Source organism: Crassostrea angulata, chromosome 5, assembly GCF_025612915.1.
Source record: "Crassostrea angulata isolate pt1a10 chromosome 5, ASM2561291v2, whole genome shotgun sequence".
Taxonomy (NCBI): Eukaryota; Metazoa; Mollusca; class Bivalvia; order Ostreida; family Ostreidae; genus Magallana; species Magallana angulata.
The window spans coordinates 43245740-43273685 of record NC_069115.1 but is presented as its reverse complement, the minus strand read 5'-3'; the positions used below and the strand labels follow the sequence as shown (position 1 = coordinate 43273685).

Here is a 27946-nt window from a genome sequence, read left to right as displayed (position 1 = left end):
TATGTCATTAATGGTAAAAACTTTCCATTTTAATTCATATACATGTAAATATGATATTATATGTTTGCACTGCATTTTATTTAGATTAAATGTCTTGAGTACGACTTTGAGAAAGCTTCATAGCTTACTCAGAAAATCGCCGTTTTGTACTCAGCCGGAGTACGAGTATGAGTATGAAAAAGTTTATAACCTCGATACCTTGAGTACGAGTACGGTTTGGAGCACGGAGTACGATTTGGAGTACGAGATCGTACTCAAGAAAGTTTTATAGCCTCGGGGCCAGATAAGTCTTAAAGGGCATTACACACTCTATGAACGGAATCCTGCTACTTATAAAGAAGCTTAAAAAGCGACTGCAATACGTGGACCATATGCATATGTTTCTGACGGAAACGTAAAAGATTATCAGAGATTCCACAGGATCTCTGCTTTTAAGTTATATCACGTTTAGCACTGACCTTTTACCTTAAAATCTAAATACGCTATGTTGCATAAAATTGTTAAGACAAATACACATTTACAGCTGTTTATTGATGAATTATATTTTGTGGCGGAAGGTTTTAAAGGAGACAAGAATAGCATTCCTGGGTCCCCCGCCGGTCAAGCAGTATACTAGTATCGACCAAGGCTGATTTAGGAACTTGACCAAGGTATTAGTGGTATAAACATTTGGTATAAATTTCATGTAAATCCGTCAAAATTTGTAGGCATGAGAGCGATTACAAGGTGAATTTTGGGATAAAACGGAGTCATTATTGTGGTCAAAGTCCCATAACTCCAACAAAAAGTATCGACCAATGTTGATTTTCGAACTTGACCGACGTATTAGTAGTATAAACATTTGGTATAAATTTATTGAAAATCCGTCAAACGTTGTAGGCATGAGAGCGCTTACAAGGTCAATTTTTGGATAAAACGGAGTCATTATTGTGGTCAAAGTCCCATAACTCCGACAAAAAGTATCGACCAATGTTGATTTTCGAACTTGACCGAAGTATTAGTAGTATAAACATTTGGTATAAATTTCATGAAAATCCGTCAAAATTTGTAGGCATGAGAGCGCTTACAAGGTGAATTTTAGGATAAAACGGAGTCATTATTCTGGTCAAAGTCCCATAACCCGAACAAAAAGTATCGACCAATGCTGATTTTCGAACTAGACCAAGGTAATAGTGGTATAAACATTTTTATTTAATGAAAATCCGTCAAAATTTGTAGGCATGAGAGCGCATACAAAAAAGTGTGACGGACGGACACACGGACGCACGGACACACGTACGCACGGACGGACGCCTGGCATTTCTATGTCCCCGCTCTGCGTTGCGGCGGGGGACAAAAATAAACATTTTTCATACCTCAGTTGTTTTAAAATACCACTGTCGAAGTAAATATTGTCTAAGCACTAAGCAAGAAGTGACATACTTTTTGTTTTGCGTAGATTGATGATGAATATCACAACAAAGTAGTTTGACTTCATACTTTTAAAAAGATTTTTACCAAAGACAGTCATTCTTGGGATGTTTCTTATGTTTAGAACTACTTTCTCTTTTTGGCTTTACATATTTCGTGTTCCTCGCTCTATTTCTCGCAGAAGTGGATTTGATGCTTGTTTTTTGGGGAGGAACTGTTGGAATGATTTAAAACTTCTTCTGAGCCGCTTTCCCATTATCATTGTTATGTAAAGTGACTAATAAATACTTCTTGTCTGCTTTGAATAACCTCTCAGGAAGTAGTTATTCTCTTGAAAATAGCTTTTCATAGGTACAAGAAATTATGGAGACCTTCATCGTTGCCATGGGCAAAACACAAGAGTCAGATTGTCGTTATCGTGGCTGGATGTATATCCTGTGTTTTGGCCGTTCCGTTTTTATCTTGTTTGAAGAAAAAAAAGGGAGAACATCACTTTTCAAGAATCCAATGCCACAATTCATACCTGGAACGTTTCAAATTTCATACGTGTTATGAGTTTTTCTTACATGATCTTTTGTACTATTATGTTCACTCTAATTAGTCCCACGATCATAATATTGTATATTCTTATCGGAATAAAATTTTTCCAAAAATTTAGCGAGAGTTAGGTCTCGAATAGAACAAAAGACCACGCTATAAACAATGTAGAAAAAAAAGAGTTTGCCTGAAGTCATTTATACGAAGGAAGATCTATGTATATCCTAATCAGAAGATATGCAGGTTGAAGCAACACATTTTTTAAAAAAATATTGTAATTTGCAGAAATATTCGACAAAATTTTACTGGTTTGCTTGCGAACATAATTGTATCCTGGGCCATTTTTTATGTACCATCTATCGTGATATTCATACATTGTCAAGCTATTCAAAACTCTGATTATTGGTTTCAAATGGACCCTGTTACTACCAATATTTTGCATTTTTCAAGGACAGCTCTCATACTGAATCATGTTGTCAACCTTTTTATATATGGATGCTTTGATATCGGATTTCGAAATAGAATCTTGTAATATTTAATTTTGTTAAAAGGATTAAAAATAATTTCCTAGAAATACTTTTAGATGAAAGTGTTTTCGATCCCGTGTAGAATGCTCCTTAACGTAGATGCCACGACATCACTGAAAATGATCTGTATTTTGCGAACATTATACTTTTGAAATGACAACTAGTTTGTTTAAACTTTCCAATCCAAACGTTTTAATGACGATTAAGTGCTTATTAACAACTTTCAATTTAAGTATACATGCTGACATAATTTCTGGATATTTCAACTTGCAAAAAGAGTAATTGAAAAAAATAATTATTTCAAAGTATGTGTTTGTTAATTCCAGGGTTTAATATACAAAAAGCCAAACAAAAGCACCAATGAAATAAAAACCCCAAAACAAATCAAAAACAATGAGCTTATCTCCTATACGTTTGATTATATATATATATATATATATATATATATATATATATATATATATATATATATATATATATATCTCGAACATGGGATATCTCGAATACCCCGGTTATGTCGAAGTGAAGTCAATTTTCCTGTCTGCTAATCGCACCCTGCATGTCGTGTCCTCGTTATTCTCGCCCGCGGCAATTCACACCTTTTCTCAAGACTGATAGTCTATTAACTCCACGCTTAGCCAGTATTGTATTGTATTGTTTATTGGCTAAATTCAAATGAATTATAAGCTGTTGAAACATATGTACATAATTATAAATATATAATGCTACACTCTATCCAATCAAAATCAAACAGTTCGCTATTGACGTTAAACAATATTCTAAAAAAATATTATTCATACATGTACATTCATAGGAGGAGAGACCCTATAAATCAATAAATCAAATGATTATAATAATGATAATAATGATAATAATAGTAATATTAATAATAATAGTGATAGTAATAATACATCAGTTGGATGTACTAGTTATCCGACATCCCGTTTTTTACCTGCCTCACGCAGAAACATTGCGAGATGGCACAATTGTTTGCGATTATGAATGGCAAGGAGTTGAACTAACTTAAACATTGAAGGACGAGACCAGTAATATTTTTTTAAATACAATACCCGTAGACTTTTATAAAATGGACAGATAAGTATGAAATGGAATTCATCCTCGACTTCACCTAAATTACAATATTTACAGATACGCATCGATCTGACAGTTCCATTATAACGGCCTTGCTCTACCAAAAGCATATGCGATGACAGTCTATATTTTGTTAAAAGGACAACAAGGTTTTCCGGAATATTTTTACTCAAATAAAATTGTAACGAAAAAGTGTCAGGCAGATACTTGTACAATAAACATTTAGAGGATGACTCGAAAAATGCGTCTCTTTCCTGAATAAAAAAATCAGACAACCTCTGCTTTACACTTTTTAAGAAAACATTAGTGCAGCTATCGATGACACGGTAATTGTTATAACAGCTTGGGTATATACTCCAGTGATTGATAAAACAAACAAGTTCACAGCTCCCAAAAGTAAGCACCCCTAACATTACCGATAATATGAATAATGATGCACGCTACTTATAAAGCAAACAAGTTCACGGTCACTCAATTACCAAATAGCGCAGCGTAAATTATCGTATAATCGATATCGATGCATGATCAAAGTGAACTTCCACTTAATGAATAATATACTTAAAATATATTTAATAACACACACTAAATCATGATAAATTACCAACGCGCTGATTTAAATATAACAAATTTTATTTCTAATGTGAACAAAAATCAAACAATTAACAATTAACACATTTGTCTTTGGCTATAAAAGATGGTATAGAATTCTGTACATCATTCAACAACATGTCTCAACACAGAAGATACATCGACGAGTGACTTCAGCACAAGTCCGTGCATCTGTTTTAGTACAGAGTACCCTCACCGCGCTCCTTAGTGACTGTGCCAGTGATCGCGATGTGAATTAAAGACTGACAGTGTTCCATAATATCATCATGTGTGTTATGTGATTTGACAATAGTGTGAACGTGATTTATTTATATTCTGAAAAGTTGTATACATGTACATTATGCTTGTATGTTTGATTAACTGTTATTTAAAATAATTGTAACGTTTCATATAAATTCTTATTTAAGTGTATATGTGCAATGTCTATAAATGTCTATAAATAAAACATCGTTTCAATATTCCGTCTTTTTTTCCGTTCATACCGGTTCTCAAATTATAGTGCATATAAGGACTTCCTGTGTTAACATGTCAGGACAAAAACAAAAACGCTAATGGAGTCGAAGAATTTCGACTTCGGATATCTCGAACACCCGGAGATCTCGAAGTTTGTACGTGGTCCCCCGAACTTCGAGATATCGATATTTAACTGTATAAACAACGTCACGAACAATAACGTAAATATTTACAGAGTTAAGGACAACCCGTCCCTTCTTCAGGACAACAAAATAAAAACTACAAATGAAAGGAGAAAAACATCTACAAAACTAGCACTAGACTAAATCTAAATAATATACAAAACACCGGATTTGAGCGACACTTTCTCGATATAGGTGTCGGATCTGAAAGTTACACATTTGAAACACAAGATTTAGAAGGCGATAAAAAAAAATCAAGAACACTAACAATAGGGTTAAAATGTCATTAATTTGTTGGGATGAAAAACCAAATACCAAAACTACATATGAACGAAGAAAAACCTCTATAAAACTAGCACTTAACTAAAATCTGAATAACATAATTATACAAGGTTTAATTGTGGCAACTGCATGTTGTACTAAAGATAAAAAGATTTCCCGGACTTCTGATTTACATGACGATTTTGTTTCCCTTTCATATGAAAGTTAAAGTTGCTTGATACGCCACATATCGTCATATTTTTACTAACGTGGTAGAAATTTCCGTTTAATGATAACGTGTTTTAAAATAGTATTTTCTCTAGTCAGTTGGACAATTGAACTTTTTGCAATTGAAAACGCCTAAATTGCACGTGTGTTCGAAAGCATAGTAAATTATTTTTATTACTTTAAACTCATCATACTTTTATGAAATTAATATCTATAATAAAGTTATTAGATAATACAATATGGTAAAACATCATTTAATTGTGTTGTGAATGTAATATTACAAGCAAGGTAAACATAATAGCTTCTTGACCTCTTTTCTGAAGGACAAATCAAAGTAAGTATAAATAAAAGCGTTACAAATGTTGTTCAACAAGAAAGCTCTCTGTAAGAAAACAAGTAGATTGATTGCTACGGGGCTCTTTGAAAAATAAAATTCGGCCGGGTTTTGACCTGGAATAATCATTAACATCAAAGTCGGGAGGTACGCTAGAATATAGAAACCAATAATGGTGGCAAACATCGTTGTGAAGTTGTGCTTGACTTGTTTACGCCGTACCCTCTTCTTCCTGTTCACCGACGAACCTCTCTCATCCCTCTTCACTTCCTTCTTTGTACCCGGTGTAATACCTTTGTGTGAAGGACCGATTGTTGACATTGTAGTTGAAATTGCCGAGTCTTCTACATAGCTGTTGTCTATCTGCTGTACCTTGAAGAGATTTGATGGAACTTCGCTTAATTGAATAGTTGACATTTCTTGCATATCATCGGTTAATTTAGATCTGTTTTTCGTTGATTTAAATCTTTGATATATTTTCACACCCACTGGTATATAAAAACCGCATGTTAATAACATATTCAGCACGGCTAAAAAGATCTCTAACGCAAAATATCCCATTTGTAACTTGTACCAAAAACCGCTTGAAAAACGCAACGTGCAAAGAGTTGCGTTGATGTGTTGTCCTTTATACACAAAAGGGAGTTGCCTTTTCCCTAAAAAATACAGCATTGGTCCAGATGACACGATTGAAAATATGATAACCGCAACGATTGCCCTTCTTTTTCTTGCGACAGTAAGCTGGGGTCCGGTCGGTCGACAAATCATTAGATGTCGATTAAGGGCTATCAGTAGAATGATTATTCCGGAAACTGACGTCGTCGTCCAAGTCAAATAGTACCCGACCTTACAAAATGTGTCAATAACGTAATTTGCTCGATGAAAATTTGAGACGATCCCAAGAACAACACCAGACAGAATTGCAAAAATGTCCGCTATGGCCAACACAGGGATGAAATATCTCTCCTCGGTGCGTTTTATTCGGTGTGTATAAATAAATAAGACAATTCCGTTGCCGCTTAATCCAAGAAAAAGATAAAATGATAACAACCCAGTATTGAAGTAAAGAAGTCCTGCCACCTCTTCATTCAGATCTTCAGCAGAGTAATTCATCATCAGTTTAGAATATCAACTAAATATCAACGAAAAATTCCTCTCCAACTTTTCACTTTTAATATTGTTTGACATATGATAGTTTTTCCTGTTCGTCTATATGGTCGACAGCTTACTCACAATCCTATATAATGTACATTGAAATATCATACATGCAGTAATATGAAAGGCGGAACTTAATTATAGTCTGTCCCAATTTATGCCTTCCATCGCTTTTGGGTGGTTTTTAATAAAAAATACACATACCTCTGAAAGAAATATAGATAAAATCGATAAAAGGAAAAATGTCCAGAATATCTTCATTGACACATTATCATTTTTTAATCATAAAAGTTCACAGGAACGAAATCAAATTTCTTAAGGAGATTTATAAAGGGAAGTGTTTACATCTTTTAACCGTTCGGAATTCACTCGGAATACCTCGCACAGTTTTTCAACGTTATCATCCGGGCTTTATTTTGGCAGATGCGATGCAAAATTCCCGTAGACTTTTTATTTTGGGTTGTGTATTGAAACCTGAAGCAGTAGAGGGGGTGTTTCAAAACAGATAATATGAACATTTTTCAGATTAGTGGATGAATGTACTGTGAGCACAAAGGTATTTATGATTATCGAAATATCAAGCGAAAAGTGGTGGAGGCAAAAATTCGGGACAGACTCACACAGCATAGGAGTAACCATTTTTAGCTGAAAATTGTATTTTCTGTTATTTGTTTTACCTACCAATACAAAGCCACATGTTTCTGAAAGTAATGAGCAAAATACAGATCCAACAAAGTTTTAATCTTTTCTGCTGGGAATTTGTATATTTTATGACGATGATTAAATACATGAGATAGATTGCTTATGATCAATTTAACTACACACGAAGGTATTAATCTATTCTCATTTTTTTTAATGGAAGTAAGAATGCTCTTTGGTTATATTGATGATGATGATGATGATGATGATGATGATGATGATGATGATGATGATGATCGTCTCTTGTATATTTCTATTTCAAAATAATAATTTTCATGTAGTTGCAAATACGTTTACAAGTACTGACATGTGTTTCTTTAATATATTGATGACAAATCATGCTTCATACATGCAGAAAAAACATGTGACAGGTTTTTTTTCAAATCGAATATATCTTAATTTTTCATTTAGCCATGTCATTAAAGTTAAAAGAATGAATGATGATTTCACGTTCCACAACATTTATCTATAGTCTGTCCCAAAATATTTTTGCCGCATATTTTCTTAAATAATTCGATATTTATAGATGCCTCTTGAATCAGACGATGTTAATTCAATAGTATGAAAAAATCCTAAGATTTCCCTTTTGAAACGCACCCTCTAGCTTGTCAGGTTTCAATGCACGGCTAAAAATAGAAAGGCTACGGGGATATTGCATTGCATCAGCCATTATTAATCCCAGATGATAACGTTGAAAAATTGTGCGAGGAGTTCCGAGGTACTTCCGAATGGAGAAAAGATGTCAACATTCTCCATTATGAATCTCCGTAGGAAATCTGTTTTCGTTCCTGTTTATTTTTACGAGGGAAAAATGATAACGTATGAATGAAGTTATCTTGAAAATTTTCAATTTTATCGATTTCAATTGCACTGCTTTCACAGGAATGCATATTTTAATCAAAAATCGTCCAAATGTGCAGCATATATAGATATCTTGGGACAGACTATAAATGCTGAATGACAATAGGAAAACAGTACAATTTATATTATTATCATTAGCTAATATTATAAAGTATTTTTTGTTTTATATTTGGTAGAAACCTCAGTCGCTAGTAATTTTGTAATCATTACTTTTAAGTATGCTTATAATGAATTTTGAAAAACAATCTTTTTTGAAAAGAATTGAGTATTGTTTTAGAAAAATGAATTATGCTTACATAACTTAACTTACCACCTCGCACAATTTTATGTTTTACTTCAATGTTTGATAAATATTAGGTGATATAATACATGAAACATAATGTTAATATCTTTTTGTCTCTAGTTTGTTTCTGTTCTGGATTTTTCTTTGCAATGAGTTTTGTTCTTAGCGATCCCTTAATTATACATAATTATGATAATAATACTTCGAATCATGTTATGCAAAATCTTGGAAATATGTATATTAACCTATGCATGTTAAGTTATTGTAAATATGTGTATAATTTTAGATATCATACATAATCTTTGTATATCTTTGCTGAAGGGGACGAGATTTGATAAATCAAACAGCCTTGCAAATAAACTAAGATAAACAAAAAGTATACTGTAAATGATAAGTGCAAATTATTAATAAATCAATCAAGAGAAAAAGGGGTGTCTGTCATTTTTATCCAATAAAAAAATAAGCATATGTATAAATACATAAACGGTGTTGATAAAAGGAAAATGATAGAACATATTCACTTTCTGTTAATTTATCACTTCAATGGCATATTTCCATAAAAACAAGATCTGACATAAGGGTACATGTACAAACATTGCAATAACATCCACAGTCAGTGAAATTCGATTAGGCGATGTATTCTTTTGTTTCAAGTACATGCACAGGTTACCGACTTGATATTGCATAAATAGACACTAGATTTTCTATCATTATGCAATTTTCTACCATCAGCATGATGAAACCGGAACTAAAGCCATTGACTTTTGATTTACCGGAAGTTAAGATGTAATCTGCATTGGGTGTTGACAACAATGACATCATGTATAAATAAGAGCTGTTTCAGTGTAATGAACACCCTAAATTCCGTAAAATATTATATGATATGCAGATAAAGCTAAAATACTCCTTAATCAAAGGGCAACGTAATGGCCAAAGGTTCAAGGTACAGGTATACAACATTGGTCAATGTAACATATATAATTATGTACAGAGGACTCTATGGAAGTGGTCTGTTGTATACTTAAATAATCTCCTCGAGAGAAGAACTCTATATAAAGATCAAAGAACACTTTCAAATTTGAAAGTTAAAATATTTAGATTTTTTTACTAAACTGCAGCTTATGTGTTAAATTTCATATCTAAATCTTTAAGCAGATCTCATGATTGTTTTGTTGACCATGCAGCACCCTTCACCTGAATAGGTTCAATATAAGATGGTTGTTCGGAAATATTGAGACAAAACAGATATTTCCCTTTCTAAGTGACGAAATTGGGTGAACATTGGCATGAACTTTGAATAAGTCTTAACAAATAATTAAACAAAGTAATTGTTTAATATTTTGTTTTCAGCGGTAGATAAAAAAAATCTGTGGTCGGGGTACCCGGCGCAAGCATTAAGTCGGAGAATAATGAAACATATAAAAGAAATGAGATTATATACCGGTATTTTCATTTCGCTATTTATTGTGACTAACTTTCGATCAAGTTTCACTAGTGTTGGAGTTGAAATACAGATATGGTACATATATATTTACCAAGCAATAGAAATCTGACAACGACGATACATTGAATTTTGACGTCAATGTGGCGCAGGGAATATACATCAAATCGGTGGAAATTTCGGGAAAAAAACCTTTTCAGGGCACCCAATTGCTTTAACAAAAATACACGATGGCAAGGGATAAAGAGATTCAGTTTATCGTCTTTTTTCACTAATTGTTTAGCTAGAATTCAGACATTGACTAAATATCAAGTACTTTTTACACACTAACTGATGTCAACAGTTCTAAAATATGTACACAGAATGATTGTAGGAAACATTTTACAGTAATTTGACTTTCGGTTAGAAATTACCCGATTTTTAGAATATGCGAATGTTGACATCTTAAAGTGTAAACAAAAGATGAGAAATGAAAAACTAATTATATTTTATTTTGTTTGTTAGGTGTTTTAAACATCGGATCAATGAGCTGCGTTAAAATGACGTAAGTTTGAGGTTGCGCCGGTCCACTGGACAAAGGCAAGTTGGTCAGTTTACCAGGAATGATCTAATCATTCTGTGGACACGAAACTTTTCACATTGATGAACCCTATCCTGGTTTACGTTTTGGTGAAATTTGAAGGGTTTATTTTTCCCCTAAGGAAATAAGAGTAAATGTCTCAATAATTTCCGAACAACCCTCGTAGTATAGCATACACTATAATTAGTTAGAGCATATTTATCTTGAATCTGTCTTAATCCTTTAATTCCATTATTAACTGGTATTGGAGTTGGAAAAGGAAGGGATTATTACTAGACATCTTAAATAAATTGGTCATTTTTAAAAATCGATTTAATAAATAAACAAACGTGGATGATACATGTATTATAAGAAAGCATACATAAAATTCATTTGTACGAGTTAAAATGCATTGCAAGTGCAACCAGCAATTCAATTTAATATACAACTTTTTAGAGCAAGAAATACATCTAATGTGCAATACACATTCCGCTGTGTCTCTGGACAGCTAATAGATTATTATACATTAAAAATAACAAGACTTATATAAACATCCGTTCATATGCAAAGTTAATAGAAATTGAAACAAGCAGAAATAATTTCGTATGCCTGAAGTATAAACCAAGTAAGTAACAAGTAACAAAACATGAACAACATAACATATTATCGCACTTACTTTACAGGTCTGTGAAATTCAGATATAAATTCTTTCAATGACGCTTAATAACAATGATTTGTTTGATAAAGTGTAATAGGGTTTAATATTTTTGCAATTTTCTACCATCAGCATGATGAAACCGGAACTAAAGCCATTGACTTTTGATTTACCGGAAGTTAAGATGTAATCTGCATTGGGTGTTGACAACAATGACATCATGTATAAATAAGAGCTGTTTCAGTGTAATGAACACCCTAAATTCCGTAAAATATTATATGATATGCAGATAAAGCTAAAATACTCCTTAATCAAAGGGCAACGTAATGGCCAAAGGTTCAAGGTACAGGTATACAACATTGGTCAATGTAACATATATAATTATGTACAGAGGACTCTATGGAAGTGGTCTGTTGTATACTTAAATAATCTCCTCGAGAGAAGAACTCTATATAAAGATCAAAGAACACTTTCAAATTTGAAAGTTAAAATATTTAGATTTTTTTTACTAAACTGCAGCTTATGTGTTAAATTTCATATCTAAATCTTTAAGCAGATCTCATGATTGTTTTGTTGACCATGCAGCACCCTTAACCTGAATAGGTTCAATATAAGATGGTTGTTCGGAAATATTGAGACAAGACGGATATTTCCCTTTCTAAGTGACGAAATAGGGTGAACATTGGCATGAACTTTGAATAAATCTTAACAAATAATTAAACAAAGTAATTGTTTAATATTTTGTTTTCAGCGGTAGATAAAAAAAAATCTGTGGTCGGGGTACCCGGCGCAAGCATTAACTCGGAGAATAATGAAACAAATAAAAGAAATGAGATTATATACCGGTATTTTCATTTCGCTATTTATTGTGACTAACTTTCGATCAAGTTTCACTAGTGTTGGAGTTGAAATACGGATATGGTACATATATATTTACCAAGCAATAGAAATCTGACAACGACGATACATTGAATTTTGACGTCAATGTGGCGCAGGGAATATACATCAAATCGGTGGAAATTTAGTATACCTGAAGTATAAACCAAGTAAGTAACAAGTAACAAAACATGAACAACATAACAAATTATCGCACTTACTTTACAGGTCTGTGAAATTCAGATATAAATTCTTTCAATGACGCTTCATAACAATGATTTGTTTGATAAAGTGTAATAGGGTTTAATATTTTGGTAAAGACGATAAAAAGTCATACTTTAAACTGTTATTTTCTTTGCAACATAAAGCACATAAAGGTGAATTCTAGGAGTTTGACTATATTGTCTAATAAAATATCTCTAAAATACTTACATTCTTTCCAATCACAACATTAACCAAGCTCCTGGTCTTTTCTTTTAAAAATGATATTAAATTGAATATAAGTATTGGGATTACTTTTCTCGCAATCTAATATAGAATGTGAAGAAATTGTTTTATTTTCTTCATAATTCCTTTAGAGCCGTAAAGTATGGGGAAAAGATTCATCAAATATTGAAAGACGTCCTTATGGTTTAAACCCCAAAAGACCTCTACAATAAATTACTAGATCTTGACCTTAAAAAATTCATACAGATATGACCCTCTTCTACTCTTGTATGATGTAACAGGATTTTTTTAAAAAATGAAATACTTAATAGTGATTGAAATTATTTTAAATGAGTAAAATTTATCTAGACCTTAAATATCTTACAATATTGTATAAGTTTTCATTATAAAAAGCAAGAATAATTAAGTTACCCAAAAAATAATTTCAAATTTGGAATACTTTCAGATAATTTCCTTGCTATTTTTATTACTTGGCGCATGTAACATAAAATCATACTTTTTCTAGTTGTTGTTAAAATATTATCAATTGGCAACCCCGAGAAAGATAAATCTAGTAATTATGATGGATATTTATTCGTCAAACAGACAAACTTTCGAAACAACGTTTCATATAATTACCAAAGCTTTGTTGAAAATATAAAAATCAATTTGTTACAATTAAAGGCACCCTGATATTGGCGGTTTACAAGTAAGATGTCATAAGTTGGATTTTACATGTATAACAGATAAAATTAGGTATTTTGTCAGAATTTGGATATCTACATGCAAGAAAAAATTATAAAACAAAATTGTGTCAGCATGCATAATACTGTTAACATTCAAGATATTTAGTATTACATTAATGTTTTAAAACATTTTTTAAAAGAATGATTAATATAATGGTCGAAAATGTACGTACAGTTTGAACCCTTTACATTTAATGAAAAAAAATGAATTTGTGGGTTTTTTTACGATTGTTTTACTTGAGGATTGTTTTTTATTGTTATATTGTTTTGGATGGAGTATGAAGGGTCATTTAATTGTTTTGTTTACTTATTTATTTATTTTTTAGTGCCTTATTGTCTTTCGATAAAAAAAATTTCAAAACTAGAAAGACATTACATAATACCATTCGAAATTATTTCCAGTCATGTTGACTAAAAAATTTATCAAATTAGTGCCCATTTAATATACACAATTTTTGTTTTCTCCTTTAATCATGAATGCACATGTCTGTCACAATCATTTCATTCATCCATTAACGCCATCAAATTGATGTGTATGTGAAAATGTACCGATGCGGGTAAGTAAAGGCAACTCCGAGTTTAATGATCGTCAATATAATGATCATTTTTTAAAATATTATTTTTCAAATATTGTTGAATATTAATATCAAGTGAATGTGTTCACTAAAGAAATTATATTTCATCTTCGGAATCGAGTCGTTCCTTGAAGCTGTCGTATCATGGTACATGTAACACGTTACAGTTAAATGATTTTACTTGAACAAAAAAACGAACAGTGAAACACAACCCCAAAGTTCATTTGCATGTATGATGTAATAATTTGATCGGCAATGTGTTCATGTTTATTAGTATTACTGCTAGAAACCTATTGTTAATCGCAAGAAATAAATATTGTTATTATTTATCGTGAACCTTCTCAACTTCTTAAATTTCATTGCAAAAAGATTTTAACTTTTTTCATCTACAACAACAAAGCAAAGGTTTTCATGTATTTAAGGTAATATGTCATACCCGCGGATGACACAGAAGTATTTAATCTTATAAAGTGTACTATGAATAAAATATAAACACACAAAAATTCGCTTAAAGTCGGTTATTAGTCTATAACAAAACAGCCAAAATCCTTTTCAATTACTTTTTTTTATCTATTTTTTATTTTATTTTCTGTTTGTAGAGAAATTATAAGCCAGGCCCCGAGGTTATAAAACTTTTTCCATACTCATACTCCAACTCGTACTCCGTACTCCGAGTATGTGCTCCACTGAGTACGGCTCTAAAAACCGAGGTTATAAAAGTTTTGGAGTACGTTCTCCGCTGAGTACTATTTGGAGTATGCTCCAAAAGCCGATCAATGAAAATTTACGTCTCTGGAGAAAGACAGAGAACAGTAATTCATGTAAATAGTCCTGCGAGTAGGCAAACTGTACATGTATTCAGATTAATTATTTATCAACAAAATGTAACACATTATTTACATGTACATATTACCTTCTTCATCTGCAAGCATGGAGATGTGTCTGCATCTATAAGTTATGAATTTTTTAGCAACAAAGACGAGAAAAATCCAGTGTAATTGGTAAAATTATCAACAAATTGTGTTTATGTCAAATCAATCTCTCTCTCTCTCTCTCTCTCTCTCTCTCTCTCTCTCTCTCTCTCTCTCTCTCTCTCTCTCTCTCTCATGAGACTCAGATAGTGATTCATGCATGTGATGATTAAGTATAATTATATTGTAAGGAACGATATGAATATAAAGATATGAAGAGAGTATTTCAACATAAAATTTAGTTCGATATATCTTTAGTTTTCCTGGCTTTTTAACGATTTTGATATTTTAATTTCAGGAAAAGGTCAGAAACGACGCCAATACAAAACTGGAAAGTCACTGCCCCCAAGTGGATATCTTTTAAGATATTTAGTGAACAGTTCCTGTATTAGAAAAAACAGAAAGAGTTTAATTCAAAAATAGAAACATATACTTGGGAAAATCACAAAAATACTGAGAAGATCCGTTTATTTTCACACTCAGAAAGTATACACTAAAGAAATTATAGGGGTATTCCAATTTAATTGCAACATACTATACTTGCCTTAATTCTTGTGAGAAAAAACATCTAATATCTTGATGGGTTGGGGTGGGGGTTGGGGTTGGAATTGCATCAATGAACATATGCCAAAAGCCAAGGACACACGTAAAGTTTCTCATTTCAATATTTTTGGGAATGTGCACGAGATCTAGTTTAAGAAAATTCACTAATTGAAATATTTTTGAAAATTCCACTATGAGGACCACGTTAAACTGAAACAACGTGTTCAAGGAAAATGTGTACTAAAGTTGCTGTAACCCTTTTTGTGGGGTTTTATTGATGGTTCAAGTTTTTCTCACTTAGTCAAGGCTTGAAAATGTGTGTTTAGAATTTACATATACACGTCCTGTGTCATTTTTAATCTTAAGTAACGTCATTTGATATTTTTGAGCAAGCCTTTTCCTATTCATCTTTAAAACTCAAAATACATGTGTTAATTCTAATGCATTTGACATAAATATTTGGTTACTTTAGATAAAAAAGAAATAACTATATAAAGTATCTAGATAGTTACTTGCTAATGAAATAAGATAATTTAAGAGATGAATATTCCCACAACTAAGCTATATAGAGAAAAATCTCTCGCATGAAAATGCGAAGAAGCTATTTTATCACAAGTAGTATATGTATTTTCAATCGATTACATACATTTTTTTCTGGGAGGGTTTAGTTACACCATTGAACACACGCGTTTTCTTCCTGTTGCACCATTGAAATCAGTCTAATGTAGAGAAATCCCCCAAGTTAAAAAAAAGATAATTAAGACTTGTAAGTTGTACATTATCTTTGCCAGAAGGAGTATGATTTAACTTTATTTGGACAATTTTTTTAGGGCTGTGGGGGGGGGGGGGGGCTGTGTATGACCTCCTTAACTCCGCCACTGATTTACCGCTTATTCTATAAAATGTTTCCCTTTCCAAGTTTTGTGGCATAAATGATAATTGATTAATAAGTAAGTTGTGATGAAGTTGAATTCAGTTTATTTCATTTTTGTATTTTGTTTGTAAATAGTTGTAATTTTGGACCAAGTTGTGTTCCATAATTGTCAATCGAGAGTGTTCGGTATTAGAGCTATTTTTAGTATAACCGGTTTGGTGAGTTAAAGCCGTGGCTGCTGGTCAAGTGTGCGGCCACGTTGTTAAATTCGTCCTCCAGTTTGTTAATTTTGGCGAAGTCCAGAAGTTAGTCTGGTAGACTGGTAGCCATAAATTACTGTGAATCTGATTGGGCGTTTGATTTTCTCCAGCCGGTAAGTTTTGGTATGTTTTTTGTCAGTTTCATGGTATATTTACGAGGGTGTGGTCTTTGTTATTTTCCTTGTATAAATGAGTATGTTTATAGGTTTTAGAATAGGTTATTATTGTTTCAGTGCAGGGATAGTTATATCGTTAAAGCCAGTGGGTCAGTGGTGCAACGTCAGTTGAAGGCTTGCTTAGCGTAGCATATGTCGGGCAGGACTAGGACCGAGAGTCAATAACGGAGCAGAGCGTGACGCAAGTGGGACGCACGGGAGCTCGTGTTTGATGAACGTTTGTGGTTAGGAGGCCCTGTGTGGATAGCTTTCCAGTGAGAGACCTTCGAGTCCGGGACTGGAGACGGAACGTTTTGTTGATGTGTTTTGTGTGCTATGGAGGCCCAGTGGTGACTATTTTAGGGTGGCTTTTGCAATTATTTGAAGCCAAACTTTTAATTCTACTTTATGATTAAATGATTTATCAGTTTCCCTAGTGATAAAAGTTGATTGTTTAATTACAGATAACATTCCAATTTACTTTTTCTGTGAAATTACAAATAACAGTATTGGTGATTTTGATTTGTTGGTTTATTCCTTTACATACTGTTATTGCAATATTTAGTCAGCGTTTAAAGCATTTATTTGTTTCATATAGATACTGACAATTGAATGTGTTAAAGATTCATTCACTGTTGTTTCGTTGTCAGTGTTGATTGATCAACTTTTTAAAGTTATATTTTCTTTCTTAGTGAGAGAGTGAGGGTGTGTGTTTGTGAGTGTGAGTCTCTTCATATTCTATTATTTTAATTTGTTTTGTTCATAAATAAATTCATTTTGTTTTGTTTATTTTACTGTTTGTCGTTTTCGCTATCACCCCCACAAAATCCAAAAAGAACTTCATTACATAAGTAATAGAAAGTTTTAGACTTTTATGCATCCCCCATCCTTTGTTAATGTTTAGAACTAACCTACATTTTCACTGTAATCAAAAAAGGGACCCAGCAAGTACATCTGATTGAAATTGATTAATAACGATACATGTACATTGATTTCTTTGTTTCAAATGATAGGGTGTATGGGTAGTATTTGACTAAAAACAGAATTCTTAAAAAGTCGAGCTATTCAACGGTAGTATTTTGTACGTAGATTTACATATATATGTACATTAATTAATGAAGCAAACTATCTAAAAGTTATTTTGATAATCTTGGTTGCAGTTCGCCCTTACTCTTAAATTCACCTCCATTATATCTATTCTAGATATGTCATTAATGGTAAAAACTTTCCATTTTAATTCATATACATGTAAATATGATTAAATTATAGCGTATAATACAGCAACGTTACAATATGAACAATATTATATGTTTGCACTGCATTTTATTTAGATTAAATGTCTTGAGTACGACTTTGAGAAAGCTTCATAGCTTACTCAGAAAATCGCCGTTTTGTACTCAGCCGGAGTACGAGTATGAGTATGAAAAAGTTTATAACCTCGATACCTTTGAGTACGAGTACGGTATGGAGCACGGAGTAAGATTTGGAGTACGAAATCGTACTTAAGAAAGTTTTATAACCTCGGGGCCAGATAAGTCTTAAAGGGCATGACACACTCTATGAACGGAATCCTGCTACTTACAAAGAAGCTTAAAAAGCGACTGCAATACGTGGACCATATGCATATGTTTCTGACGGAAGCGTGAAAGCCTTTTAAAAGATTATCAAAGATTCCACAGGATCCCTGCTTTTAAGTTATATCACGTATAGCCCTGACCTTTTACCTTAAAATCTAAATACACTACGTTGCATAAAATTGTTAAGACAAATACATATTTACAGCTGTTTATTAATGAATTATATTTTGTGGCGGAAGGTTTTAAAGGAGACAAGCTTTAAGAATAGCATTCCTGGGTCCCCCGCCGGTCAAGCAGTATACTGGTATCGACCAAGGCTGATTTAGGAACTTGACCAAGGTATTAGTGGTATAAACATTTGGTATAAATTTCATGTAAATCTGTCAAAATTTGTAGGCATGAGAGCGCTTACAAGGTCAATTTTTGGATAAAACAGAGTCATTATTGTGGTCAAAGTCCCATAACTCCGACAAAAAGTATCGACCAATGCTGATTTTCGAACTTGACCAAGGTAATAGTGGTAAAACGATTTGGTATAAATTTAATGAAAATCCGTCAAAATTTGTAGGCATGAGAGCGCTTACAAAAAAGTGTGACGGACGGACACACGGACGCACGGACACACGGACGGACGCCTGGCATTTCTATGTCCCCGCTCTGCGTTGCGGCGGGGGACAAAAATAAACATTTTTCATACCTCAGTTGATTTAAAATACAAGTGTCAAAGTAAATCTTGTCTAAGCAGTAAGCAAGAAGTGATATACTTTTTGTTTTGTGTAGATTGATGATGAATATCACAACAAAGTAGTTTGACTTCATACTTTTAAAAAGATATTTACCAAAGACAGTCTTTCTTGGGATGTTTCTTATACTTAGAACTACTTTCTCTTTTTGCTTTTTGGCTTTACATATTTCGTGTTCCTCGCTCCATTTCTCGCAGAAGTGGATTTGATGCTTGTTTTTTTGGGGAGGAATTGTTGGAATGATTTAAAACTTCTTTTGAGCCGCTTTCCCATTATCATTGTTATGTAAAGGGACTAATAAATACTTCTTGTCTGCTTTGAATAACCTTTCAGGAAGTAGTTCTTCTCCTGAAAATAGCTTTTCATAGGTATAAGAAATTATGCAGACCTTTATCGTTGCCATGGGCAAAACACAAGAGTTCGGTCAAGTGCGAAAATCAGCATTGGTCAATACTTTTTGTCGGAGTTATGGGACTTTGAATAACCTTTCAGGAAGTAGTTCTTCTCCTGAAAATAGCTTTTCATAGGTATAAGAAATTATGCAGACCTTCATCGTTGCCATGGGCAAAACACAAGAGTCAGATTGTCGTTATCGTGGCTGGATGTATATCCTGTGTTTTGGCCGTTCCTATTTTTTATCTTGTTTGAAGAAAAAAAAGGGAGGACATCCCTTTTCAAGAATCCAATGCCACAATTCATACCTGGAACGTTTCAAATTTCATACGTGTTATGAGTTTTTCTTACATGATCTTTTGTACTATTATGTTCACTTTAATTAGTCCCACGATCATAATATTGTATATTCTTATCGGAATAAAAATTTTCCAAAAATTTAGCGAGAGTTAGGTCTCGAATTAAACAAAAGACCACGCTATAAACAATGTAGAAAACAAAATGAATTTGCCTGAAGTCATTTATACGAAGTAAGATCTATGTATATCCCAATCAGAAGATATGCAGGTTGAAGCAACACATTTTTGAAAAAAATATTGTAATTTGCAGAAATATTGGACAAAATTTTACTGGTTTGCTTGCGAGCATAATTGTAACCTGTCCCATTTTTATGTACCATCTATCGTGATATTCATACATTGTCAAGCTATTCAAAACTCTGATATTTGGTTTCAAATGGACCCTGTTACTACCAATATTTTGCATTTCTCAAGGACAGCTCTCATACTGAATCATGTTGTCAACCTTTTTATATATGGATGCTTTGATGTCGGATTTCGATATAGAATCTTGTAATATTTGTTTTTGTTAAAAGGATTAAAAATGATTACCTAGAAATACTTTTAGATGAAAGTTTTTTCGATCCCGTGTAGAATGCTCCTTAACATAGATGCCACGACATCAGTGAAAATGATCTGTATTTTGCCAACATTATACTTTTGAAATGATAACAAGTTGGTTTAAACTTTCGAATCCAAACGTTTTAATGACGATTAATTACTTATTAACAACTTTCAATTTAAGTATACATGCTGACATAATTTCTGGATATTTCAACTTGCCAAAAGAGTAATTGAAAAGAATAGTTATTTCAAAGTATGTGTTTGTTAATTCCAGGGTTTATTATACAAAAAGCAAAACAAACGCACCAATGAAATAACATTCCCAAAACAAATCAAAACAATGAGCTTATCTCCTATACGTTTGGTTATATATATATAAAACAACGTCACGAACAATAAAGTAAATATTTACAGAATTAAGGACAACACATCCCTTCTTCAGGACAACAAAATACAAATGAAAGGAGAAAAACATCTTAAAAAAAAAAAACTAGCACTAGACTAAATCTAAATAATATCCAAAACACCGGATTTGAGCGACACTTTCTCGATATAGGTGTCGGATCTGAAAGATACACGTTTGAAACACAAGATATAGAAATAACAATAGGGTTAAAATGTCATTAATTTGTTGGGATGAAAAACCAAATACCAAAACCACATATGAACGAAGAAAAACCTCTATAAAACTAGCAATTTACTAAAAGCTGAATAATATAATTACACAAGGTTTAATCGTGGCAACTGTATGTTGTACTAAAGATAAAAAGATTTCCCGGACTTTTGATTTACATGAAGATTTTTTTTTCCCTTTCATATGAAAGTTAAAGTTGTTTGATACGCCACATATCGTCATATTTTTACTAACGTGGTAGAAATTTCCGTTTAATGATAACGTGTTTTAAAATATATAATTTTCTCTAGTCAGTTGGACAATTAAACTTTTTGAAAACGCCTAAATTGCACGTGTGTTCGAAAGCATAGTAAATTGTTTTTATTACTTTAAACTTATCATAATTTTATGAAATTAATAACTATAATAAAGTTATTAGATAATACAACATGGTAAAACATTATTTTATTGTGTTGTCAATGTAATATTACAAGCAAGGTAAACATAATAGCTTCTTGACCTCTTTTCTGAAGGACAAATCAAAGTAAGTATAAATAAAAGCGTTACAAATGTTGTTCAACAAGAAAGCTCTTTGTAAGAAAACAAGTAGATTGATTGCTACGGGGCTCTTTGAAAAATAAAATTCGGCCGGGTTTTGACCCGGAATAATCATTAACATCATAGTCGGGAGGTAGGCCAGAATATAGAAACCAATGATGGTGGCAAACATCGTTGTGAAGTTGTGCTTGACTTGTTTACGCCGTACCCTCTTCTTCCTGTTCACCGAGGACTCTCTCTCATCTCTCTTCACTTCCTTGTTTGTACCCGGTATAATGTCCTTGTGTGAAGTACCGACTGTTGACATTGTAGTTGAAATTGCCGAGTCTTCTACATCGCTGTTGTCTATCTGCTGTACCTTGAAGAGATTTGATGGAACTTCGCTTAATTGAATGGTTGACATTTCTTGCGTATCACCGGTTAATTTAGATCTGTTTTTCGTTGATTTAAATCTACGATATATAATCACACCCACTGGTATATAAAAACCGCATGTTAATAACATATTCAGCACGGTTAAAAAGACCTCTAACGCAAAATAGCCCATTTGTAACTTATACCAAAAACCGCTTGAAAAACGCAATGTGCAAAGAGTTGCGTTGATGGGTTGTCCTTTATACACAAAGGGGAGTTGCCTTTTCCCTATAAAATACAGCATTGGTCCAGATGACAGGATGGAAAATATGATTACTGCAACGATTGCCCTTCTTTTTCTTGCGACAGTAAGCTGGGGTCCGGTCGGTCGACAAATCATTAGATGGCGATTTAAGGCTATCAATAGAATGATTATTCCGGAAACTGACGACGTCGTCCAAGTTAAATAGAACCCGACCTTACAAAATGTGTCTATAACGTAATTTGCTCGATGAAAATTTGAGTCGATCCCAAGAACAACGCCAGACAAAATTGCAAAAATGTCCGCTATGGCCAACACAGGGATGAAATATCTCTCCTCGGTGCGTTTTATTCGGCGTGTATAAATAAATAAGACAATTCCGTTGCCGCTTAATCCAAGAAAGAGATACAATGATAACAACCCAGTATTGAAGTAAAGTATTCCTGTCACCTCTTCATTCAGATCTTCAGCAGAATAATTCATCATCAGATTAGAATATCAACTAAATATCAACGAAAAATTCCTCTCCAACTTTTCACTTTTAAAATTGTTTGATATATGATAGTTTTTCCTGTTCGTCTATATGGTGGACAGCTTACTCACCTCCCTATATAATGTACATTGCAATATCATGCATGCTGTAATATGAAAGGCGGAACTTAATTAAAAGCTGTCCCAATTTATGCCTTCCATCGCTATTTAATGATTTTTAATATATAAAAAAAACAAAAACAAAAACATGTCAGTGAAAGAAATACAATCATTTTTCAATCATAAACGTTGACAGGAAGGAAATCAAATTTCTGATGGAGATTCATAAAGGGAAATGTTTACATCTCTTAATCATTCGCAATTCACTCGGAATATCTCGCACAGTTTTTCAACGTTATCATCCGGGCTTAATTTTGGCTGATGCGATGCAAAATTCCCGTAGACTTTCTAGTTTGGGTTCTGTATTGAAACCTGAAGCAGTAGAGGGGGTGTTTCAACACAGATAATCTAAACATTTTTCTTATTAGTGGATGAATGTAGTTTGAGCACAAAGGTATTTATGATTATCGAAATATCAAGCAAAAAGTGGTGGAGGCAAAAATTCGGGACAGACTCACAGAGCAAAGGAGTAACAATTCCAGCTGAAAATTGTATTTTCTGTTTTGTTTTACCTTCCAATACAAAGCCACATGTTTCTGAAAGAATTGAGCAAAATACAGATCCAACAAAGTTTTAAACTTTTCTGCTGGGAATTTGTATATTTTAAGACGATGATTAAATACATGAGATAAAATGCATATGATCAATTTAACTACACACAGAGGTATTAAGCTATTTTCATTTCTTTTATAGAAATAAGAATGTGCTTTGGTAAAATTGATGATGATGATGATGAGGATGAGGATGAGGATGATGAGGATGAGGATGGGAATTGTCATGAAACAAATATCGTCTCTTGTATATTTCTTTTTCAAAATAATAATGTAATTGCAAATACGTTTACAAGCACTGATATATGTTTCTTTATTATATTGGTGACGAATTATGCTTCATACATGCAGAAAAAAAAATGTGATGGCTTTTTTTTCAAATTGAATATTTCTTACATTTTGATGCAGCCATATCATTAAAGTTATAAGAATGGATGATGATTTCACGTTCTACAATATTTATCTAAATGCTGAATGACAATAGGAAAACAGTACAATTGTTATTATTATCATTAGCTAATGTTATAAAGTATTTGTTGTTTTATATTTGGTAGAAACCTAAGTCGCTAGCATTTTACAATCATTACTTTTAAGAATAATCATAATGAATTTTAAAATACAATCCCTTTTTTTTTAAATTGTGTATTATTTTAGAAAATGAATTATGCTTCCATAACTTAACTTACCACCTTGCACAATTTAATGTTTATTTCAATGTTTGATAAATATAATGGGATATAATACATAAAACATAATGTAAATATCTTTCTGTCCCTAGTTTGTTTTTGTTTTGGGGTTTTCTTTGGTATGGGTTTTGTTCTTGGCGATCCCTTTATTATACAATAATTTAAATAATTCTTCGAAATATTGCTTGGAAAACCGGTATTACTTGGAAGTATGTATATTAACCTATGAATGCTATGCCATTGTAAATATGTGTATAATTTTAGATATCATATATAATCTTTGTATATCTTTGTTGAAGGGGACGGGATTTGATAAATCAAACAGCCTTGCAAATAAACTCAGATTTAAAGAAAAAGTATACTTTCAAGTTAATGCAAATTATTAATGAATCAATCAAGAGAATAAAGTGTGTTTGTCATTTTTATCCAATTAAAAGATAAGCATGTTTATGAATACATTAACAGTGTCGATAAAAGGAAAATAATAGAACATATTCACTGTCTGTAAATTTATCAATTCACTTGCATATTTCCATTAAAATAAGATCTGATATAAGGGTACTTGTACAACCATTGCAATAACATCCACTGTCAGTGAAATTCGATCAGGCGATGTATCCTTTTGTTTAAGTACATGCACAAGTCAACTACTCGATATTGTATAAATAAACACCAGATGTTCTATCATTATACAATCTTCTACCATCAGCGTGATGAAACCGGAACTAAAGCCATTGACTTTTAATTCACCGGAAGCTTAGATGTAATCTGAATTGGTGTTGACAACAATGATATCATGTATAAATAGGAGCTGTTTCAGTGTAATGAACTCCCCAAATTCCGTAAGATATTAAATGATATGCAGATAAATCTAAAATAATCCTTAATCAAGGGGCAATGTAATGGCCAAAGATTCAAGGTACAGGTATACAACAATGGTCAATGTCACATATACTGTATACAGAGAAATATTCGCCCCCGTTTTTATTTTCGCCCTTTTCGCCCTCGTTGTCAGCGGGTGAATTTTAGACTGGGCGAATTCCAATGTTCAAAGTTATTTCTTTAGAACACAAGCGAGTCTGGGCGAATTTAAGACGGGGCGAAACTGGTTGCAAGTGTAGAAGGGCGAAAATTACATTGGGCGAAAATAACCCAGTATACAGTATGTACAGTGTACCCGATTTCATAAATAGAAACAAGAAATATGTATTAAACTTGTTACATTATCTCTTGTGGTGAATCTTGAGAGGGCTCGATGGCCGTGGCCTGTTGTATACTAAAATAATCTCCGTGAGAAGAAGAGCTCTATATAAAGATATAGGAACACTTTCAAATTTGAAAGTTAAAATAACTAGAATTTATCATATCTAAATTTTTAAGAAGATCTCATGATTGTTTTGTAGACCACCCTCAACATGAGTAGGTTCATTATAGTATAGCATACACCATAATTAGTTAGAGTATATTTAACTTGAATGTGTCTTAATCCTTTAATTCCATTATTAGTAAATACTGGAGTTAGAAAAAGGAAGGGATTATTACTAGACATCTTAAATAAATTAATCATTTTTAAAAATCGATTTGAATTTAATAGATAAACGAACGTGGATGGTCAATGTATTATAAGAAAGCATACATGAAATTCATTTGTACGAGTTACAAATGCATTGCAAGAGCTACCAGCAATTCAATTTAATATACAACATTTTTAAAGCAAGAAATACGTATAATGTACATTACACATTCCGCTGTCTCTGGACAGCTAATAAATTATTATACATTAAAAATAACAAGACTCATATACTAGTAAACATCCGTGCATATGCAAAGTTAATAGAAATTGAAACAAGCAGAAATAATTTCGTATGCCTGAAATATAAACCAAGTAAGTAACAAGTAACAAAACATGAACAACATAACAAATTATCGCACTTGCTTTCCTCGTAAAGATATCGAAACACTGATATTTTAAGCTTCTATTCTCCCACAACTTAAAAAATGAAAAAGTTGATTTCGAAAGGCTAAGTCAAAATAGCTGTAAATAAATGGATTAACTATATTGTTAATGACGAAAGCTCTCTGAAAAAAGACTAAAACATTGAGTTCCACTCCACTTCTTGAAAACCAGAAATTAGCTGGATCACTTCCGGGTAACATAAACAGAATCAATGTGGGCACGTAGGCCAGGATATACACTATTATAATCGTTGCAAACATGAGCGTAAAGTTATGCGTAGCTTTTTTCCGTCTATAAACTTTTCGGCGGTTGAGAGAGGCGGCTTTTCGTTCGGCTGCCGACGGCTGCGTACTTGTCGCACATTTCGGGCACATCTCGTTCTCCCCCGCACCTGTCGAAGCGTACGATATCACTGAAATCTCGTGCTGCGGAACGTTGCAACATACCTTTCCATGGACCTTATGAGCCGGATTAACGCTGGAATGATTCGTAGACCCTGAGGAGAAGAAACTTGATCCACCTCTATTCTTCATATTCTGGTTAAATATTTTGAATCTTCGATAGATTGTAACACCAACGGGAATATACAATCCACAAGTTACAATCATGTTCATTAAGGCAAGGACTATTTGAAAAAAAAAATATGCGTTTTGTAATATGTTCAAAGTTCCATCAGTGAACCTGAGAGTGCAAAGAGTAGCATTGATAGAATCCCCCTTGTACGTATAAGGAACGTCTCTGCTACCCAGAAAATACATCATTGGAAGGGACATCACTATGGAGATTGTTATCATGACAACCACGGCTCGTGTTTTCCTGACTGGAGTTAGCTGTGCACTTGTAGGGCGACATATCCTAAGATGGCGATTGAGCGCAATTAACATGATCATAAAACCGGAAGCGGAAGTCGTTGCCCAGGTGAAAAAGTATCCCACTTTACAGAATGTGTCCAAAACATAGTTCGCTCGGTAAAAATTCGAAACGATGCCGAGAATGACTCCGGCTAAACAGGCTAAAATGTCCGTAATGGCGAGAATCGGAATAAAATAGCGCTCCTCTGTCTTTTTCATTCTACACGTGTAAATAAATAAAACACTGACATTTCCCGTTATTCCGAGAAACAGGTAGAGGGAGAGAATCCCAGTGTTGTAATACAGGTATTCCTTAATCTCTTGATTTAAATCCTCCGCGGTGTAATTCATGGTTCTATGGAATACACGTCAAAATTAGAGGATTCGTGCTGTCATTTTATAACCTGTTAATAAGTGCTGTGAGTGTTATTGTAGAAATGTATAAGGATTTCATCAACATATAGGATGTATCCGTTTTCTATATTAGTCGATTACTACGTACCCAGAGATCGGCGTCATGATTCTGATTTATTTTTAGTTATATGACTTATCTCATTATTTTAAGAAAATTAATCGCTTTCTTTTAACATACATCGATTAAATTACGAAAATATCTTTGATTACAGATTTCTGTCGATTTCTTGAAAAAGAGAAACTATTACAATCGATTAAGATTATTTTTTTTATAATAAAATAAAATAATTGTTTTTAATGTCCCTTTGTTACAAACTTAGTTATTATAAGCAACTTTGTTTTGAATAATGAATAAATAAATGATAAAAGTCCGTGAACATTCCCAACTAAGGACGACGAGTCAACATGTTATTCATCTACGCTAAATTTGTACATTTTGTTAAAATCTTAATATGAGACAGTGTTAATATAACAGTCACTACTTGTGAATAAAAAAAAACAATTGAAAAACTCCCGGAGAAAATTAATCTTAAACTTGATTTCAAGGAGTCTGTGTGTCAAGAAATTGTCCATCAGTTCTACCTTAAAATTTTAAAGATGATTTTTAAAGTATAACTTTTATCTTAAAAGAAAAAAAATTAACTTTTTTTGTTTGAATTCTTATCTTATTTTTAATATTTTTGTATATTTTTATTCAGAATGTTTTTCCCAAATAATACTTG

General features: G+C 32.7%; 3 protein-coding genes across 4 annotated transcripts; all 3 read right to left on the bottom strand.

The window, feature by feature from the left end:
* Positions 1-3883: 3883 nt before the first annotated feature.
* Positions 3884-12454, bottom strand: LOC128182809 (uncharacterized). 2 transcript variants are annotated; one of them, XM_052851562.1, is made up of 2 exons: positions 12384-12454; positions 3884-6870 (listed from the first exon to the last, which is right to left on the bottom strand). In XM_052851562.1, the coding sequence occupies exon 2, from the start codon at positions 6747-6749 to the stop codon at positions 5577-5579; it is 1173 nt and encodes a 390-aa protein (XP_052707522.1). In that variant the 5' UTR covers positions 6750-6870; positions 12384-12454; the 3' UTR covers positions 3884-5576. The 2 variants fall into 2 exon arrangements, with proteins under 2 accessions (XP_052707522.1, XP_052707521.1); XM_052851561.1 differs by lacking the exon at positions 12384-12454 and adding an exon at positions 11308-11574.
* Positions 12455-20608: 8154 nt separating this feature from the next.
* On the bottom strand, positions 20609-22885 carry LOC128184812 (uncharacterized). Its single transcript, XM_052854403.1, has one exon. The coding sequence runs from the start codon at positions 22598-22600 to the stop codon at positions 21428-21430; it is 1173 nt and encodes a 390-aa protein (XP_052710363.1). The 5' UTR covers positions 22601-22885; the 3' UTR covers positions 20609-21427.
* A 2314-nt stretch (positions 22886-25199) lies between these two features.
* Positions 25200-27857, bottom strand: LOC128184659 (5-hydroxytryptamine receptor 1A-like). The gene has a single exon (XM_052854225.1). It carries the CDS (start codon positions 27159-27161, stop codon positions 25971-25973), a length of 1191 nt encoding a protein of 396 aa, XP_052710185.1. The 5' UTR covers positions 27162-27857; the 3' UTR covers positions 25200-25970.
* Positions 27858-27946: the final 89 nt, after the last annotated feature.

Coding starts and splice junctions, on each gene's coding strand:
- LOC128184659 (XM_052854225.1), bottom strand. CDS start 27,161: ATGAATTACACCGCGGAGGATTTAAATCAAGAGATTAAGGAATACCTG.
- LOC128182809 (XM_052851562.1), bottom strand. CDS start 6,749: ATGATGAATTACTCTGCTGAAGATCTGAATGAAGAGGTGGCAGGACTT.
- LOC128184812 (XM_052854403.1), bottom strand. CDS start 22,600: ATGATGAATTATTCTGCTGAAGATCTGAATGAAGAGGTGACAGGAATA.